Here is a 21,155-nt window from a genome sequence, read left to right as displayed (position 1 = left end):
TAATGAGTCAGGCTTTCTTTTCTTTTAAAGAATGACAATACATGAGCAGTTGAGAGATTAGGTAAAGGTAAAGGGACCCCTGACCATTAGGTCCAGTCGTGGCCGACTCTGGGGTTGTGGTGATCATTTCGCTTTACTGGCCAAGGGAGCCGGTGTACAGCTTCCGGGTCATGTGGCCAGCATGCCTAAGCCACTTCTGGCAAACCAGAGCAGTGCACAGAAATGCTGTTTACCTTCCCGCCAGAGCGGTACCTATTTATCTACTTGCACTTTGACGTGCTTTCAAACTACTAGGTTGGCAGCAGCAGGGACCGAGCAACGGGAGCTCACCCTGTCGCGGGGATTTGAACCGCCAACCTTCTGATCAGCAAGTCCTAGGCTCTGTGGTTTAACCCACAACGCCACCCATGTCCCTCCAATTGAGAGATTAGCAAGCACTCAGTTAAACAAGGCAGTCTCATGTGAGCAGAACCTAGTAAGGTTGGAACCCCCAAATTCTGTGATTAAACCTCTGATGGAGGCTTTGTTTTTTTGTTTTTCAAGCAGGAGATTGACTACATGATTTTGACCTACACCACTTGCATTTTTCACACCTGAACCAAAAATCAAACGTTCTGCTCCAGTGGATGGCATTATCAGGATGGCAGACAGGGATGACAGACATTTGTTCTCCACCCTCATAACGGTAGGATCAGCAAAAGGGTATTGTCTGATATGACCCCATGTATATCAAGACCCTTCTATAAAGTGCCTTCTATAAATAGATGCTTCATACTTGTAGCAATAATATACAAATACTGCTACAAACACAAGTTATAACCAGGAGCGATAACACCAAACTGAATGTTCATGAACAAAATAGTGTTAAAAATTCAACTTAAAACACTCAGCAATTCTGTTATTTCTAAAACAATGCATGTTTCTCTCTGACATCAGTAGCATCACTTTTTCTTTTGGGGAAAAAATCAAGCAACACAATGGTTAGTAAAGGACAATTTTCTACAACTTCTAAGCTTCTTCTTGCAAGAAACTATGCATGAATACAAATGAAACCAAAAAATAATCCAAATGTTGTTTGAAATTGCCAACTCTTGCCAGCCACAACTCACTGACATTTGAAACTTCTGGCCAGTTTGTTTGCAGAGCAATTGTTGTTTTTTGAACATCTAAATCTAAAACCAAAGGCCATTGCTTTGACATGAAAGATAATAAAATTCAGAGATTCAGGAACTATTCCACTTTTATTACACATGTAGCTGCATGAATTAAATCTCTCAGAAGTTGCCCATCTCACATGTCCATACCACTGAAAGCATTAAACTGAGCTACAATCTACCCAAAAGAAAAGAAAGATTTCACTGTTGTTCCTTTTCCATAGCTATAGATGTTGTTCCTGTAATATTTAGTAAAGCAAAGATCTACATTTGTGGGTAACAGCAACAATCCTAGACAAACATAGGTGCAGGCAAAAGAAAAACACATGTGCCTCTCAGACTTCTTGAAAGTGTTTATTGCAACCTATCTTCTGACAAAACAGGCAATCATATTTTCCATTTAAAACTGCAAAAACTATCATGTTACATATGCAATCTTCATGGGCCTATTTGGCTATGGGATACTGTAGTTGTATGGCCATAGAATGGGATAATGCAATGAGGCCCATTAGGAATATGTAAGCTCCTTGAAATCAGACACTTGTCTGTTTTGTTCATGTTAACTTTAAAGCACCACTATGTTTATTTTGGGGACACACATGCATACTGGAAACCTACAGAACTGGATAATGGAAAGAGGAGTACCACTCGCAGTATGTAAGCTCACTGAGGGCAGAGACTTACTCCATTTTGCTGATGTAGCTGTGAAGCATCACATACACTGAAGTGCCCCATGTGTACACATTGTGACGGTAGAAACCAGACAGTTGTGACATGGTAATTGTGTTGCACAAACCCTCATTTTATCACACCTGTATCAGTCAGAGTAGGATCCAATCCTATATACTTATAACCTCTGAAATGCACTCTTTCTTTGTTATAAAGACATCTGCTATTGGACCATATATAGAAGCTCATGTAAAACGTGCAAAGTCTTACCAGATAGGAATTGAGGCAGTAGTGGAAAACATATAAAAACAGCATTACAGAAAATCAAGAATTAGGTTGTCTGGAGAAGGTGGATGTTTAAGCTCATATATACCCCAAACTGACAGGCTAACAAGACACATTTCCTTATTAATAGTTTCTGAGGAACAAGCAAGCAAGTGGTCACCCATACCTGATTACCATCTCTGGGGGAAAAAAGGAAACATTCCACTCAGACATTAGCTCTACTGCATGCACAGAACTTCTCCAAAATGCAACCGGGCGTGCAGTACATTCAACTTATCCTGCTTTGCCAAACTACAGCTTTTATAAGCCTTTTTTTTTTGGACAGCAATGCGCAAAAGCTTTATGAAGTGTAAAAGTGTCAGAGAATCCAGCTTTAAGTGCGATCTAATATTTATTCCCAGCTGAGTGCAACTTTGAAATACTAAGGTGGAGGAGAACTTCTCAGGTGAAGAGAGAGAAGAGGGAGCTGTTAAGATGCTGTTTTAGAAAAAGCAAGCAAGTTTTGGCAGCCAAAAGGCAAGTGTAATGATGAAAATGGACAGAAATAAAAGTTTTGATCAGTAATTTTTAAAGCATTGTCAACTATTATATATATATATATTTATATATATACATATACGTATATATATACATATATACATACATACACACATACACCCACACACCCACAAAAGGTTTTCCTATATCAGTGAATTATATTTTATACAGTGGCCCATGACTCGTATCAGACATTAACAAGCAAGCAAAGTAGCAGAGGGTGATACATGAACCCCAGGCAAATCGCTGCATCCAGTTGCATTATATTAAACACAGGCCAAAGAACACACAAGACACAATCCGTAGGACAGGCACGCTCTCTCCGAAAGAAACAAAAACAAAGGAAAGGAAAATAAAAAATTTAAAAACCGGGAAAAAGAAAACGAACATGGATCTCGTGGTGCACAAACCTTCAGGTTCTGTGTTCTCTTTGAGGTGCACTTGCTTCAGAGGACAGCAGAAGATTTCGTGACATTTAGCACGAAAGGGGGATTCTTTTTTCTTTAATTCCGTAGATTGGATGGAATCTTGCCGTAACATAATATATTCCTGTGTGCCGGGGGGAGCGTCATCCATAACTGCGGTCACCACATAACAAAATGAACTTAAGTTAGAACGAAAGGGAAAAAATAAAATTAAAACAAAGAAAAAAAATCTAGAGAAGCAAATCAACTCTATAATGATACAGGGAGGGGCAGAGAAGGACATGGGAGCAGGGAGAGGAGGGGAGGGGAAAACATTGGTAGAGAGAAAAAGAAAAGAATGACGAGAATTAACGTACTCTGGCTTATGATGGCAGAGGAAGAGGAGACAAGAGGATAGGAGTCATTTACGTCTATATTTCCATGCTTACACCAGTCTTTCTAGCATTGTCTAGGAAGGGATACTGTGTTAAGAAAGGTAGCTTACATATCTTAAAAATGTATTCGGGAAAAGACTGAATACAATGTATCTATATCACATATAACCTCTCTTTTTTGCTACCATTTTAGTGGAATACATGGCTATATTTTGCATGCAGATTACATACAGTAACAGCTAAGATATCATGCAGGTTTTAATGGCCAGAGCTACTCATTTTATATTCAGAACAGCAATGAGCAATTTGCACAGATACCCAGCATTACTCACATCATATTGCTATTAGACTCTATAGGCCAATGTACTTTTTTTCAGAAGACGGATCATCATTCACTGGCATTCAAATTTACAGTTCGTTCCAGAAGGCGCAAAGAGAGGGAGCATGTTGGGGTGGGGTGGGGTGGGGTGGGGGGATCTCATGGTTTACCCCATCCCCTAATAATTCAAACACTGCCTTCTACATTCCAGAAAATACTTCCGTGTCAGATCATATGCTGAGGAACCCCTGGAAGCCTGCCATGAAACCAAATAATGTTTCAGAGAATATTGTCAGGGACATTCCAAACTATGGGTTAGACCTTTGGGGTATCAAGATTCCTGCTTGCACTGCATCCTGTTCAATCCAGAGCTCTCCTCCAAGTCCCCAGATGTGTCTCAAACACATGGGTTAGATTGGAAACGGGGATGATGAGAGTGGAGGCTAGCATCAATTTACAAATGGCTGACATTGAACCTGCTCCCCCGAGGGATAGCCCCATTGATCCTCTGTGACTAATTCCAGTCGGGCTGGCAGACTGCAGTCCTGAACACCCTTCAGAAACTGGTTTTTGCCCCTCAAGCCCTTCTAAGTCTGGGCTTGGGCCAGGCAAGAGCTATGGTCAGGCAAAGAATATTAGACACCGAGAGACAGCAGGACTATGCAAGGTGCCCCAACTACAGAATTGGAGAAATCGAGAGACATATAGCCGCAACGGCAGCATATCTCTCCTTTCTCGTATCTAGGGATGCTAGAAGGGCCTTTACACTCGCCAGAAGCTCGGCTCTTCCCTCGCCGGTCCTGGATGGAGCCTTTAGATGGGTCCCGTATGCTCAGAGACTTTGCACCTGTCCATTGGGAGAGATAGGAAGCCCAGAACACTTGTTCTTTAGATGTCCCTTTTATGAAGAGGCACGTAGTAAGATCATGGATCCCCTACTGGTGAGGCTCGCCGACCTCCCGCAAAAGCAAAAATTTGACCTTTTCCTGTTTGGCAAAGATCAGAAGATGACCTGGATGGTCACCAGATTCTGTCTACAGATCTGTAGGCGCAGACCATCGCCCAACTCAAAATAGTCCGGCATGAAAAGCCCCAAACACAGCTCCATGGGTGATTCTAAGTCAACTCCCTGGGACAGTTTATTGTTGTACATTGTTTCTAAATTTAGTGTTGTATATTGTTTTAATTGTCTGTTTTAACCATATTCGCACAGCAGTTTTTAAGGCTGTGAGTGTCCTCTATTTAAGAGGCTTCTACTCTGCAGCCTCTTATAGTTGTTTTATCTGTGAGTCTTTTAGTTTTTATGCTCTTACAGCTGTTTTAACTGTGTGTCTTTGTTGGTTTTTAGCTCTTATCTGTTTTAATTATTAGTTTTTTATCCATCCATTATCTGTGTTTAATCTTGTATTTTATTTGGATGTTTTATGCCTGTTTCCTCGTCCTCATTTGCCCTAACAATTATTGGTCAAAAATCCCAACTACTATTTTATCTATATGCTTTTCTTAATCCAGGTCTGTGACCGTAATGAAGTTCATTCACTGCATCCTGTGTTATTGGCAGGGCAGTTAGGCAAATGTTGGCTATTTCCAGATCAATCTGATATGTTTGTGGAGATGTCACATGATGGTGTTGCATCAAAGAAAGGGCTATCCCACACTTCCCCTTGAATGTTCCTTTCACTTTCCTTATTGCAAAAATTCCCCAGTCATGGCTCCACCACCAAGGCCTCACCTGCTGATTGTAGTCCAAGATGGTTGATACCAGGGAAGGCACTCAGGTCCCAAGCCCATTAGGGCTTTATACGCTGGTTCTACCACTTTGAATTGGGCCCATTAGCTCACTGGCAGCTAGTGTTCTGATTTCAGCACTGGTAACACATGGTCCTATATCTATAGAATTGCTAGTTGTAAGAACATAGTAGAAGCTTGCTGTAGTTTAACTACATGAAGAAGCATTTTCTTTTATCTGTCCTACTCATAGCAGACATATTGAAATGAATGGGCATAACTAGCTTTCTCCAAACGAATCTGCTCTGCAGGCGGCATTATAAAATGCAAACACTTGGTGCCCACCAGGGGAGTAATTTTTTCAAAACCTTAATCTCATGCATATCCTTTGGCAGCTGATTTCTAAACTTGCGGATTTCAAAAAATAAAAATCAGCAGGTTCAATAGCCTGTGAGATGTTGTGTTGTGAAGCCCACAGCCTTGAGTGAAATTTGCAAATGAAGTTGTTTTAAAAATGTGTTTCCCATTTTTAAGTCTAGGTCCCCCAAGCAGTTCACACAAGAATAACAGAAATAGATACTAAAAGCAAGGGTGCCCACAAAAAAGAAAGAAAAAAAACAACAACCCAAGGTCACCATCCCTGTAAGTACTGTCTGTGGAATAAGTGCTGTACATCTAAGCAATTCAGACTGTGCTGCAAAACAGCAGGTTGTGACAAGGAGAAAATACGAACAGTTTGCTCTCATGGCTTGCTGTTCCAAAGGCCTCGCAGAAAAGAAATGGGATGAACAGAGCTGAACATGCAGGCTTTCATCAGGAAGAGGGATGAGGAGAAAATCAGCTCAGTTTGAATTTTAATGCAAACCTACCTAATTTGCACTTCCCAGAATAACACATGAAATTAATGCTTCTTTCAAATTTTTCAACATAGTAATTCAGCCAAAAGTGTATAACAGGGACAAAACATGGATAAGAATGTGTATGTTAAGTGAAAATAGCATGCAAATAAATTCCTTTATATATGGGAAAATCACTTACAAAAGTGAGAGCATTATATTAGGAGAAATTGCATACGTTTCTATTAGGAGAAATGTACCAATGGCTTAATCCAAGGAATTAAAAATTAATAATCACCAACTAATGCAGAATTGTGGCAAACTGAGTTAAGATGAGGCAGGGGATGAATAACAGACAGGAAACAAATTCACACATTTGCTCATCCTTAATATGGAAGGAATTTAATCACAGACCCTCCAAATGTCCCTATTTTCCAGGGACATCCCTGATTTAGAGAAGCCATACTCGGTTTCTTATTTGGTCCTGGAATGTCCCACTTTTCCTTAGGATGTCCCTATTTTCATTGGAGAAATATTGGAGGGTACAGAGTTGTCCAACCCCCGAGCCATCTGAAGGCAATCCTGCATAGGGAAGTTTATTTTTTAAATGTTTAATGATGTTTTAATATATGTTGGAAGCTGTCCAGAGTGCTGTGGCAACCCAATAATACGTTGGGGGTATATATATATAAATTATCATTATGGAATGGGACCTCCCTATTTTCATCAGTGAAATGTTGGAGGGTATGTAATAAGCCAGGGGCCATCCCCTCAAAAATCCTTTTTCTAGGATAACTGGAGTGGAAGGAAAAAGAGGACTAGCCTAGCCTCACCATGAAATACTAGGGGTGCCCCCGCCGCATTTTAGTATGGAAGAGCAGTCGGTTCTGCAAGCGCCCACATCAATTGCAAACCACATAGACAATTTGTTCCAGGTCTAGAAGAAGGACACAGAACTTGTCCATTGTTTTATTTGCCCGTCAAAACCTTAATGACTTTTGCAGAAGTAATCAGGCCATGGGATTAGGCAGTCAGCCTCAGGCTGTGGCCTTTGGCCTGGTCTATGGTTCAATTGTCTGTTTGCATGCCCCCTTTAATCACCAGGAAACGCTTCACAGGGTAACAGACAGTCGTTGGTAATGATCATTAACACACTCACCCGAATGCACCACTTAAAAGCAGCCCATAAAGTTAACAGCAGAACAAAGCAGGGTTGTTGTTTTTTGGTGGGGAGGGAGTTGTGGAGGAGGAAGGCAACATAAATCTGGGAGGGCATGAGGCTGTGTTGCTGGGTAACTGCTCTTAAAAATAAGAGCCAGCTTTTATTTCAAGGGAATTTAGCAAAGCATGGCAGAGTTGATATCACTAAGAAGCGAGCTTTCATGAAACTTCGTAGCAGCAGGGAGAAGCTGGAGGTTGTCTTCAAAGCTAGTAATTCCCCCTCCCCACCACCACAAAATGTCATGCCAAAAATTTGGTTCTGCACAGAGCTTGCTAAAGGTGCGGGGGGGGGGGAGAGAAAGCAAATATTTCTGCTTGGGATTAATCTGACAAAATGACTCTGAAACTAGGACACTTGCAAGAGAGAGAAAAAGAACAAGAAGATCTTAGTTTCTCTCTTGCTCCCTCTCCTCCCCGTTTTGTAGAGATGTATTAATTTACAAAAGCCCTGAACCACTTAGGTCCAGGGTCCCTCGGGGACTGCCTGAACCTTTATATTCCAGACTGAGCACAGGTCATCAGCAGGAGCATCACTGGATATTCACCAAGTTGGCGAGGCTCACTTGATAACAGCAAGAAACTCAGCCATATAGTGTCCTCAGCAAAGTACCGTTGGAATACTCTGCCAACAGAGTGTCTGCTGGCAGCTTCTGTGCCAGTTTCCAAAAGCCTTCTGAAAACTTTTCCATTCCACCAGGCTTATGCAGGCAATTAAGAATACCTATTTCCACAATAGCTAGCCAGTGTCTGGTTTCTATTTTTAAAAACATTTTTGTTGTATGGTTTTATTTTCTACAGTTATAAATCACACACACGCACACACACACACACACAAAAATGAATAGTCATATGCAAGATTTTTTAAGTTAAATAAATAAAGTAAGTTTGAAACCTTCAATTTTTTCTTGATGGATATTGCTGCCTTCTTGAAGAACAGCCATCACATGATCTGGACAATTCTGTTCATCAGGATCTTTTCCCTTTATTTTATTTTTTAGATTTATGTACTGCCCTTCATTATAAGAACCCAGGGGGATTCACAGAATAAAATACAGGATAAAAGCAAGCAAATAAATAAAAACAAAAGAGCAAAACAACACACACACCCCTTCTCACAGATCACAGATACATTTAAAAGGCTGTAGAATATTAATCAGCCAACAGTGTGGTTGAAGAGGAACACTTTTGCCTTGCACCTAATGAAGGTGCCAGGTGAACCTCTCTGGGGAGAGCATTCCACAGACAGGGAGCCAGTATAGAGAAGGCCCGTTCTTGTGTTGCCACCCTCTGGACCTCTCAAGGAGGAGGCACATGAAGGAGGGCCTCAGATGATGATCTCAGGGTCTGGGACGGTTTATATTGAGTGAGGTGGTCCTTCAAGTATTGTGGTCCTGAGCCATTTAAAGCTTTATAGGTTAAAACCAGCACCTTGAATTATTAGTTTCTGATTCAAAGCACTGACCAGCTGTTTCACACTCCCTGGTGCTGCCACTGCCCTTTGGTTCTTCCATCCATTGCACAGCCTGTCCTGGCTAACTGCCACATATCATTTCAGACTTTTGTGCACCAGCCCTGCCAACCCCTTCAAAGCACAGGATTTTCTGGTTGTCCTGCATTTGGTAGGGTGATTTTCCGACTTCTCCTCTCTCCTCCATTGATCAGGCAATACATTACTTGCTTGGGACATTTCTCCACAGCAGTGAATATTCACTTCATAAGCGGCAATTAGCAAACATTCATTGCATCTCTGTTCAGCTCTCACATCAACTTATCTGCACTTTCTGAATTTTCATCATTTCTGTCCTCTGCATAACCCACTCCTGACTTCTTGTTTCTCTGCCTTATCTCTGCTCCCAGGTTGGGGCTAGTTTGCAAGGAAAGTCTTCATTGAGACGCTGGCAGGCAAAGGGACTGACCGCTGCCCATTCCACCAGGAGGGCGCAACACTTACCCCACCCTGGGTGCCAGCAACCCACGCTACGCCTCTGGGTTACAGCCCCTGTCATTTCAGGGAAGACCCACACCCCACTGAGACACTCTGTCTAGGTTGGCACAGGATGTTGTGTTATACTAAGTCAGACCATTGGTTGAGTCGACTCAGCATCAGCAACATTGACTAGTAGCTGCGTTTCAGACAGATGTCTCTCCGAGACCTAGATGGAGATAGTGAGGAATTGAACTTCTGCATGCTGAGTATGTGTGCTACAGCTGGGCTATGTTCCTTGTCCTAAAAAAATAATGCAAGGTCCCAGTTGTTATGGGTCTGCATAAAGGGCTGGTTTAAGCAGGAGCATAGCAAGTTGCTTTAGACCAAGTCAGGTTATTGGTCCATTTAGCTCATTATTATTTACACTGACTGGAAGCAGCTCTCCAGGATTTAAGACAGGGGTCTCTGCCTGGGGATGTCAAAGACTGAACCTGGGACTTTCTGCATGCCTTGATGGATAGGAAAGTATGATACGGTGATAACCCAGTGTAATATGCTGAGTTGTACTGAGCCAGGGTATTGATCCATCTAGTTCAGCACTGCCTCCAGGGCTCCATTCTGAAAACTGCTGGAGATGCCAAGGATTGGCATAAAAATACTGAAAAATGTAGGAGGTCAGAGTTGTAGCTCAGTGGTAAGAGCTCATGCTTTGACTGTCAAAAGTCCCAGGTTCAATCCCCAGCATCTCTAGGTAGGCCTGCAGAAAACAGTTGTCTGAAAATCCATAGAGTTGCTGCCCATCAGTAGATCAGTGGTGGGATCTTCAGGTTTGGGGCCCAAATGTGGCCCTTGATACCTCTTTATGGTCCTTGGGAATCTCCCGAGGCCATGCCACAACCCTCAAAGTCCTGACCTGTACCCCCTGGAAGTGCTTTTGCCTTCCTTCCTTAAACTTTGATCCTGTATCTTGGTTGTCATGATGGAGGCTGGAGACCCATCCTTTGTATGAGTGGAATGTAATACACTGTACAGAATTAAGAGTCACATTAATTGCTCCACCCACTTCTGCCTCTGGCTCCACCTGTCATGTGGCTCCTGGGAATGTGATCCATGGCCCATGAAAAAAATTCCCCAGCAGATGGAGAAGTGTCATGGTTCCAGTTCCCAAAGGGCTACACCACACAATTTTTCTCAACCTGCTGACTAGCTCTGAATTCTCACCTTTTGGAAGTCATTCCTGGAATCTGAAATTGTCATAAAATATTATTTGAATGCAGAGGGGACTTTCCCTGTGATATGATTGATGCCATCGCTGTAAAACACAGTAAAACATCTCTTAACATGATGAATGGTCTAAAGCCAGGAAAGGAATTTGTTGAAGAACCCAGAATCACAATAAGCCTGGCTTTTTTAAAACAACAACAACATGCACACCCGTGGAAGTCTGTTTCTTGATGCAGTGGCAGATATGGACAACTTAATGGAGCCAATGAACGCACACAAGTCCACAATCCTAAATACTACTCCAGCACACCCATTAGTGTGCTTAAATGTTTAACAGCCTTCCATCAAAGGGGGCATTGGCAATATACTCTGGTGAGCTAGGAAATGTTGCAGGTGTGAGAGAGAAAGTCATGTAAGCCACAAAGGGTCAAGCACACAGGAGGGATTTATGCAGTGGAGTCAATCAAGTCTTATGAACTTTGTGAGTGGAGCTACTTGAATGAGGGATATGGAGATGGATTTCTTCAGAGCAAAGGTGGGGAACCTTAGACCCCAGGCTGAATGTGGCCCCTGAAACTTTCCTCAGGGTTTGCCCATCCCCAGGTCAGACTCCTCATTGGTCCAGTTTTTGAGTGCCTGTGCCTGGCTGGAATGTGTCGCTGAACTGTGAGAATTTCATTTGCTTGCCTGAATGGAGGAATGTCTGTGGAGTGTAAGAGTCACATCCATAACTCTGAAAGTGCATTCAAACATAGGGATTATTGTGTTAGTTATCCTGGTTATAATGCTAGATCTTCTGTCCCAGTTTCTAATGTTCATTTTACATTACATTACCAGTTGTTATGGAACGGTGACTTTATGATCGATCTACTGCCATGTTGCATTAAATTTCTTTGACAACAGTGAAGTGTGGCATGACACAAAAGTGGATGTCATTGGACAATGTTGCTATTCTGCTGCTCTTTCCCCATGTGTGCTTTTCTGTCCCTCCAATATTTTAGCCTTGCCTGATTTTCATTTCTTACATTTAGTAGCCATGAGGAATCAAGGAGACCCTTATTTACATAATCTGCTCCTTCAGCTGCATAGCTCCACCCCAGATTCTGTGTTTTGGTCACAGTAGAGTGTGGCAGAACTCAGCAACCATATAAGCCAATATCTTTCTCCCTCCCTCTCCCTCTTCCTTTCTCTCTTACATGCAAACACACACTCGTCTTACACCAACCAGTGTGACACAGTTGCCTTGATGTCCACCACATTAAAAGGCATGAAATATAACTCAAATCAGCAAGCACAGTGAAGAGCTGGAGGGGGGTAATCATTATATTTCTGACACTGGTACGCAAAGTTAATACCGCAGCACTTTTGCTTATAACTGTATATCATGAGTGCTAAAGATAAATGCCTGTCATGAAATGAAGATATCACCACATCAATGAGCTATAAATTGCCTCTGCTTTAGAAAGTGGGGTGATGAAGTCTTTATTTCCAGGTGTAAGAAAGTTTTCAAACTCTGTTAAGGTACTAGGCAGCAGGAATGTGCTTGCAGAGCATTCCCTTTGGAAACGCTAGTACACAGTTAAGAGGACTTTACTGTCCCGTCATCCTTGAGTACTGGTAGCGATTGACTTCCAAAGCAAGAACCAGGGATCAGAGGGAACTGGGGGAAGTTGTGAAGTCAAAGTCAGGCAAGATCTAACTAGCGACGAAGGTTTAAGCCCAGGCAGGCAGACTCAGAAGAAGATCTGATCGGCTTGCGGGGGGGGGGGGGTAGCTGACTAGTTCCCAGGCAGGCTGGTACTGCAGCCTAGAGGGCACCCTCAAAGCTTTCTGAAAGCCCCAATTTTAGTCATCCCCTCACCACCACTCTCTCTCTCACACACACACCTTACAGGAAATGTTTGAATTTTTTTTAAAACAAGGAGCAAGTACAAAAGGATACAGTTTAATTTGTGTTCTTACCCCATCCTCCCGCCCAGGCTGCTCCAGCGATTAAAACAGCCCCATAACTTTGCTGTCCTTGTCTCAGCTCTTGGGCAACTAAATATAATTCTTGCATTTTGCATCACATCCCCATTTCACTTATAGCACCCCAGTGACAAGCTGGGAATCATACTGTGCTACTGCAAAGCATCTGCTTCCTCGGCAAAGAGTGAGATAATTGTCTCTGTAGAGCTGATTCCATGTGTGCAGCAAGCTTAAGATGTCAGAATTCTGACAGGAGCAATGCAGCTCTGTCAGTGATGCTTTTGTGTTACTCAGAAGCTTTCCAGGGGTCCGAGTGAAACTGAGCCACTTCTCAAAAACAGCCTCAAGACTGTGAAGCAGGGGTGCCAATGAGGAGGGGCTGTTGCTATAACTATTATTTTATTTGCATAGGCTCATCTTCCAAAAGTATATGCACATTCTTATTATATTCAAAAATTACATAGTAAATCTTACTGGAAATAAAGAAATGTAGGGGATCCCCCAGGGAAGACTCCTGGCTTAGGACTGAGTCTCCTGGCACACCATGTCTTCTCAGCCTGTGATCACATCCAAAACTCCCTGCCTACCTCAGTGGATGACCAAATAATTCTATTATTCCCTGGGGTACTGGTAGGGAGTTAAGAAAACAATCTGTATCCATGTTTTCTACACCAAGCATAATTTTATAAATCTCAATCCCTTTATAGTTGTATGGTTGGTTAGGTGGTTGGTTGGTTGGTTGGTTGGTTGGTTGGTTGGTTGGTTGGTTGGTTTTCTCAACTAAAAAGGCTCCTTCACCTTGGCCTGTCTTCATGGGAAAATGGATCCAACCAACTTCACACAGTGCAACACATTTTGTCAATGGACTTGACATTTTGATGCAAAAGGGAACAACATTCACAAAGAAGCCAAAGCTGTTTTCCATTTAAAGCACTGGCCGAGGCCCACTTTTTAAAAATTTGGGCTCTGCAGCCCTGCTGGATCATACCAAAGACTCATCTAGACCAGTGTCCTGTTCTCACCGTGGTGAACCAGATGCCTTGTGGACCAGGACCCAACTGAGTCCAGTGATGCTCTCCATTATACACAGAGAAAGGCTTTATGGAAAGTTTCAATACTATCCATTTGATTGCTGAAAGCACAGAAATATTTAAAGTGGGAAGGCATCCTTCTAAATGTGTCAGAATTATTCATTGCCTGCAGTTTACCTGTTCAATACTTTAAGGCAGGAGTCGGTAGCCTGTGGCCTTGCAGATATTGTTAGACTACACCTCCCATAAGCCCCAGCCAGTATGGCAAATGGCTATGGGTGATGGGAACTGGAGTCCAATAACATCTGGAGGACACCAGGTTCCTCTTCCCCACTTTAAAGTAAGGTTGCTACATGGTCACTTCTGATAGATGGTCACTGAAGGATTTCTCAGACGGGAGCTTTGGGCAGGTGAGAGAGAGAAATATGATGGCTACCATTTGGTGGGGCTTATGTGAGACACTTCACTAAGGATGGTGAGTTTTGCCTCCCTCCAAACTCTCTCCTCCAGTCCTCCTTTTGGCCCACCCACCCCAGACCCTAAATCAGAGCTGGAAGTTCTCAATAGATGCCTTTCAACTCAGGCCACAAGGGGGTAGGGAGCCTTATGCCCAGGCACCAGATGCAGCCCTTTATGCCTTGCTGTTTGGCCCTGGGCACTCTACCTAAGCCATGCCCCTTCTTCTGCAGGTCTTAAGTGCTTTTGCTGGCCACATTGTGCCAAGCACATGAACATGCATCTTGCTTTCCTGGATGGAGGATGGAGGCACCTCTGACATTTGTATGCTTGAAATGCATTCCACTGTGGAAAGGTATCAGCTGCAGCAATTGCTGCCCCCCAGTTTTGCCTCTGGCCCCCAGTGCCACTGGCATGCAGACCCTGGAAGTGCCCCAACCTCTGCAGCAAAGTAGCCACCTCACTTTGTCTCATGGTAGAACCGGCCCTGTCCTTTAGCTACTGCTTAACAGGTGGGCAACACCCAAAATTTTATCTTGTCATGGCAGCCGAATTTCTTGTAGCCATTCCTACACAGTTAATAGCTACTAGTCACAATGGTTATCCATTGCCTCCTCCTGGAGGCATCTGGTTGGCCACTGTGAGAACAAGACCCAGGACTAGATGAGCCATTGGCCTGATCCAGCAGGTAGACCTTGCATTCCTAACTCACTGTACATGGAGCGGGGGCATCATTGGTAGGCTGGAATGTAGCTTACCATGTAAAGGTATCAGGATCAGTTTCAAAGTACTGGTTTTAACCTTTAAAGCCCTATACGGCCTAGGACCCTTGTACCCATGGGAGTGCCTCTCCTGGTATGCCCCATGGAGGACCTTATGGTCCGCAAATAATAACATCTTGGAACGCTCTGTCACAAGAGACCAGAGCCCTGCGGGATTTGACATCTTTCCGCAGGGCCTGCAAGACAGAGCTGCTCCGCCAGGCCTTTGGTCGGAGTTCAGTCTGACTCCCTGTCCCCTTTCATAAGAACTTGCATGAAAGTGACCTCCCGATTTTTCTCACAGGCTCATATAAGTTCAACAGAAACAGTTGGGCCTGGTGAGCATTTAAGGTCCCCAACCCTAATCTGCGGGTTGCCATCTGATTGGATTTTATTCTGATCCTGATTTGATTTTAAAGGTAAAGGGACCCCTGACCATTAGGTCCAGTCGTGGCCGACTCTGGGGTTGCGGCGCTCATCTCGCTTTATTGGCCAAGGGAGCCGGCGTATAGCTTTCAGGTCATGTGGCCAGCATGACTAAGCCGCTTCTGGCGAACCAGAGCAGCGCACAAAAACGACGTTTACCTTCCCGCCAGAGTGGTACCTATTTATCTACTTGCACTTTGATGTGCTTTCGAACTGCTAGGTTTGCAGGAGCAGGGACCGAGCAACGGGAGCTCACCCCATCGCGGGGATTCGAACCGTGGACCTTCTGATTGGCAAGTCCTAGGCTCTGTGGTTTAACCCACAGTGCCACCCGCGTCCCTTGATTTGATTTTAGGAGGTATTTTAATTGATTGTCTGATTTTATGTTAATGTGTTAAACATTTGATGTTAGCTGCTCTGAGCCCTGTTTTGGCCAGGGAAGGCGGGGTATGAAAAAGAAGAAGAAGAAGAAGAAGAAGAAGAAGAAGAAGAAGAAGAAGAAGAAGAAGAAGAAGAAGAAGAAGAAGAAGGGGAAAGTGCCACCTCTATTGCTCTACTCATTTTTGCCTGTGACCCTACAAACCCTGGCATGTGGCTCTTGTAAGCTTGTTCCTGAATGAATGTGACCCTGAGGCTGGCAAGAAAAAAGAATGCTTCCCCCACCCCTGTCCTGCATGCAAAGCTGGTGTTTTACCACTGTACTACGGACACCCCATGAAGCTTGGGTCTGATCCCATGAACCTGTTTCATACGTTCCTATGTTTTGGAAGAAACTGCAGAAAGGCTTGCCTGCAATGTTGCCTGAGCAAAACACTTTCTCCAGAAACATCCTTGAGGATCTATAACCCAATTAACACACAACCAATGAATCATGCTGGAAGCATCAGGGAAGTGGGGAGAGAGAGAGTCTTCTATTCAGATTCATTGTGCTCCATGAGCTTGTTTCCTGGAAGTCTCCTTTGGACAGCCAACGTTGCCTTTGTTCTCTGCCGCGCTAGTGGCTCTGGAAAGCCTCATAAAAAGGAAGGGGGAAATTAACAGTGTGTTTCATTCTTTCCAACCTTGCAACATTTGGCCAGGAAAGAATATTCTGATATATATTCCCAGCTTTTTGCATAAAGAAAAGGGTATTGTGCTAAGTAGCAAAAGCAATTTTACTTCAAGTACATATCGTTCTGTGAACATAGCTGCCTATGGACCTTGACTCATCAGTGAGCAGGTGAAGGAACTTGAGAAGGGACATTGTGCAAACACTGTGGCTAAGTGAGACATGGCTGTGTGATGCATGGAAACAGAAAAAAAAAGCAGAACATATTATTGCATCCTAAATGGTGTTCCTGCTTCCTGAATGGCCATTTCCCTTTGGCAGATTGCTGTTTAATAGTCCAGAATGATTGTCTGGTGCTTCTTCAGTGGGGGCAATGGTTAGGCGATAGCTGAAGATCTCCCTCTTGTGTTAGAAAGAGGGGGTTATCAGAGTTTGGAGGGTAGGACAGCTCATCCACACCTCTGCTGAATTGCACAAATCTGTCAATTTCAGTTTCTCTCTGTTTCACATTTTCCCAATCTTAGGTTCAGTTTGCCGCATGTCCACATCAGTCTGTGATTGCTATTTTTTAAGTCCACATGAAAAAAGTCAGCATTTTAGTGCAATTTTATCTTAACATAAACATTTTTAGTGGGGACCAATGGTGGACAAGCTACCCCAGAAGGAGCATGGCATGCCCCCCACCAGAGGTACTACCCCTCCTCTAACACCCACCCTACCCCACCCCACTTGTAACTGGGTAACAAGCCAACACATTTGTGGGGTTCAGCCATTTGGTCCCCCCCCCAGACCAAACCTCATCTAGAGCCACCAAATCAAATCAGAGCAAGTTGGCTTGATAACAGCATTGCTGCATCTTCTGTTTGTGCACACACAGATACACAGCTTTGTGCCTGTGTGTGTGGTTTTCGTATGTGGGCTTGTTCAGTGAGTCTCAGCTGGAAAACAGAGAGTAGCAGCACTTTGCACAGAATATTCCACTAGTGCCCACTGTCAGTGACAGGCAACGAAGACAGGAGCATTTGAGCTCATTCGGGCAGGTAGCCTTTTTGTATTTCTTAATGATGTGTAATGCAGTTTAAGAAAAGCTCGTGCTTAACCTAAGACACATTCCTTTGTTTAGAATGCAGGAACAGGAGGGGCAGTGTTTAATTGGTGCTCTCACCAACTGCAGTGTGAGCACTGGGTTCAAGAGAGCACAGTTTGCAAATTCTTTGGCTTGTGTCTTTGGTGGCATTTGACATTATCATGCACACACCATAACTGCACCCACCAGTTGCACCATAGGGCGCCACTGTGGCCCTACTTGCTGGGTTTGCCTGCATTAATTGAAAGATCACTCCCAAGGAACAAAACAATGCAGACACCACTAGATTCCCCCCCTCCTTCTCCCTAATCCCAGGCCTCGCATAACTAAATCACAGGCTGCCTGTGAAAGCCACATATATTATCTATATCCCCCTCAGGACACAGAAGAGTCAGGTGGAGGCTCATTGGCTTCAAGTGCCCATGAATCTTTAAAACTTAACCATGGTGTCATACATTTCAAGTGCTCAGATGCTTCTCATACCTAAGCTCAAGAATTCCTACAACCGCCTTACAAAGTCGGTCACAGTTACTATACTCCATCCATATTGTCAGATGCATGCAGAGAGGATGAGGGTGGTCAGGTGTCCTGCTTTAGAGAGGACACTCCTCTACTTGGAAGGTTTCCCAAGGATAGTCCTCTGTTCCAGCCAAGTGCCCTCCTGAACTACATCTGCCATCAGCAAACCTGGTTGGGGGAAGGTTCCCCATTTCATGGTGTACAGTCATACCTCTTGTTATGTTTGCATCAGGTTCCGTGTTTTTAGGTTGTGTCCCATGGCGACCCAGAAGTACCAGAAAGGCTTACTTCCAGGTTTCGCCGCTCGCCCATGCGCAGAAGCAGCAAATCGCGACCCGCGCAAGTGCAAATGTGGGTTGCATTCTGCTCAGGTTGTGAATGGGGCTCCGGAATGGATCCCATTCGCAACCAGAGGTACCACTGTACTCTAATTGAAGGGATGCCATGCGTCCTAGGTTCTGAGTGACAGTCCTCTATTTCAAGGAGAACTCTATTTGAAGGGCTTTGTGGTCCAAAGTCCAGTTTAAAAATAAATAACCCAAAGATGGGAGAGCAGAGCTGGCCTTAAGGGTGTCCATCAACAGCAGTCTGAGCAGGCACACAGGCCACCTGGTTTCTACTAAGGTGAGACGTAATATATTTCTAATCTGTCAATTTCAAATTCTCTCAAATTTTTCATATTGCTACAACTCCCGCCCGGAATCCAATGTCCCCACTTGGAAGAATGTGTGGATCCAGAGTTGGCCTTCACAGTCACTTACGGACTCACTGTTATGACCATATTCATAGAAGACAATCTTACTCGGCTACGAGTGATTGCCAAAGAAGAATCTTAAATTCAGTTCACCACTTTTTCACACACATTTGCTAAAAGCATATGAAAATTCATCAATTTTTTTAGTGTAAATTTCTCCTACCACATACATCTTTATATACAATTTTGGCTATTTTCTCCCAAAGTAATTATTTCCCCTAACATAATGCAATTTGCATTTTATTTTCACACTTTGCCTTAGCATATGCCCTTTTGTAGACCTTTTTCAGGGTGACCTCTGAAGGCCTAGATGCCAATAATGGGCAGGGGCCAGACATAAAAGTGGTGGGGAGCCATGAGTGTCAACTTCTCCTTTGTACAGTATTTCAGTTTCTGCACATACACATGGACATAGGCATGCACGTGCGTGCATACATACACACATGCTCTCTCAGAGACCCTCCCTGTCTTCTGTCCAGACAACCAAGAAGCATTATGAGAATTCAAGGACATATTCTAGCCAGGCAAAGAAATTGCGAGGGGTGGGGGGTTCAACAAGGAGCATGGCCGAAGAAGAATTATGAGGGCCAGACAGAGAAGGAAGCACTTGGCTCTTGGTTCCCCATTCCTAGCTGAAAGTGTCCTAACGGCATCACTGAAAGTACTTCCGGGTAAGCAAAGGCAGATCTAGGGAAATGAAGCCGGTGTGGTTGCACCAGGTGTGGAGCTTCTGGGGTGCTGAAGCAGGTGCTGCAACTATGACATCCAATGGAAGACAAGAGGCAAGGGGGTTGATGTATTTTGCTGCTGCACAGGGCACCATTAAAATCCGAGACACCAAGGTCTGACACTGATGCCAGTGCGCATCAGTTTGAAATGTATATGTCTCCCTGCATGCTTTCCTCTATGTGCACATGGCAGACTTTGGGCGTTTCTGTCTTCATGATTCCAGGAAAAGGCACTTGCTTCACAGTTTAGCAAGTGCACTCTGGCATGTGCTGTGCCTTTGGCTCAAGGAAGTCAGCTTGAGCAGTTCTTCTCTATCCTCCATTCCTCCTTCAGTTTCTCCACACACACACACACACACACACACACACACACACCTTGCATTAGTGGACTGGTGCACTACAAAACTAAATGTGGGGAGACGGAAAGCAGTGGTTGTGGGTTGTTGTGGCAAAGCCTTGGCCCAATCTGGGTCAGAGAAAAACCTGTAGCCAGTTCTCCTTCAGCACTCAGCAGGTGGAACTGCCATCGATCCTCTCTTTGTTTTCTACAAGTTGAGCTTGTGTGCTTGGAATGCCAATGCAAGCTGGCTGCAGCTTCAGGCTCCCTCTGGTATTGTTTGCCAATAAACAAAGGGGGGGGGAGAATGTTTAATTTCAGTTCTTCCTGCCGCAGAAGCAATAAACAGAGCCGGCCCAACCATCAGGTAGGGTGAAGCAGCCACTTCAGGAGCAGACAGAGCTGTGTGTGCCATGCAGACCCTAAGCTAGCTTGCTGTCCTCAGCTGCAATAGAGGGCACTGTCCCATTGCTAGTGTTGAAGTTCAGAGTCAATAGCCAATTCAGCTGGCATTTGTATGTGGAATTGGTGGGGAGAGGTGAAACTATGTTATACTAAGGATAACATACCTACCCTAGCCAGGTTTGGTTGTCTGAAACAGTTCAACTTTTGTGTCTGGATTTTTACTTTTTGAAATATGGCAACCCTATGTTATCCTCCCTATGTTAACAGGGAGCAAAATGTGTTGGGCTGGCTCTGGTGATCAAGTTTCCCAAAGGATATCTATAGTTTTACATTTATTTTTCAAACAGGTGATGTTCCCCGGTTGACAGCTGTTTGAGGTGGGCTTCTTCTTGTGGCTTTAAGAGAGGGGTGGGTAACTTCAGGCCAGGAATTGCTATCTGGTCCTTGGAACACCCCAGGCCACATACCGGTACCTTGCAACCCTACTTTGTGCCTTGTGTGTTTTCCCCTGGCTGATAATGTTTCTTGCTTGCCTGATTGGAAGATGGAGAAAGATATGCATTTGTTGCTCCACCCTCATTGCTTCTGTTCCACCCCACATACAGAAGTCAGTAGGTAAGTCTTTTCCTGGCAGCAAGATAAGCATGATGACTTGATAATATCAGCACATCCACTTGCTGTTATCAGCATATCAGCACAGGAACTGGTGTTTGTTTTTTGTTCTTTTTTGAAAAAAGCTGGCATCATAGTTATCAGTTGCAGTATGAACACAAAATATTTTTGATGAAATGTTTATAGAGAGTGTTACCTTTAACATCTTGAAATGTATGTGTTGTTGTCTTGTTACAAATTGCTTACTGCAATGCTTTGTTTATTCATATATGGCCCTGACCATTAGGTCCAGTCATGACCGACTCTGGGGTTGCGGCGCTCATC

General features: G+C 43.9%; 1 protein-coding gene across 3 annotated transcripts in view; it reads right to left on the bottom strand.

The window, feature by feature from the left end:
- The window catches only part of FGF13 (fibroblast growth factor 13), a 233,385-nt gene that overhangs the window by 104,674 nt on the left and 107,556 nt on the right, over nt 1-21,155 (bottom strand). Inside the window, exon 2 of one of the 3 annotated variants that reach the window (XM_077922731.1) lies at nt 3,056-3,249. The exons of 1 other annotated variant lie outside the window; for it this stretch is intronic. In XM_077922731.1, coding sequence (XP_077778857.1) covers nt 3,056-3,221 — 166 coding nt within the window. In that variant the 5' untranslated portion in view covers nt 3,222-3,249. The remainder of the gene's footprint in view (nt 1-3,055; nt 3,250-21,155) is intronic. One more of the 3 variants, XM_077922730.1, reaches the window with a different exon arrangement.

Source organism: Podarcis muralis, chromosome Z (genome assembly GCF_964188315.1).
Source record: "Podarcis muralis chromosome Z, rPodMur119.hap1.1, whole genome shotgun sequence".
In the NCBI taxonomy this organism is placed as follows: Eukaryota; Metazoa; Chordata; class Lepidosauria; order Squamata; family Lacertidae; genus Podarcis; species Podarcis muralis.
The sequence above is the reverse complement of the archived record's forward strand: the minus strand, read 5'-3'. Positions and strand labels throughout refer to the sequence as shown.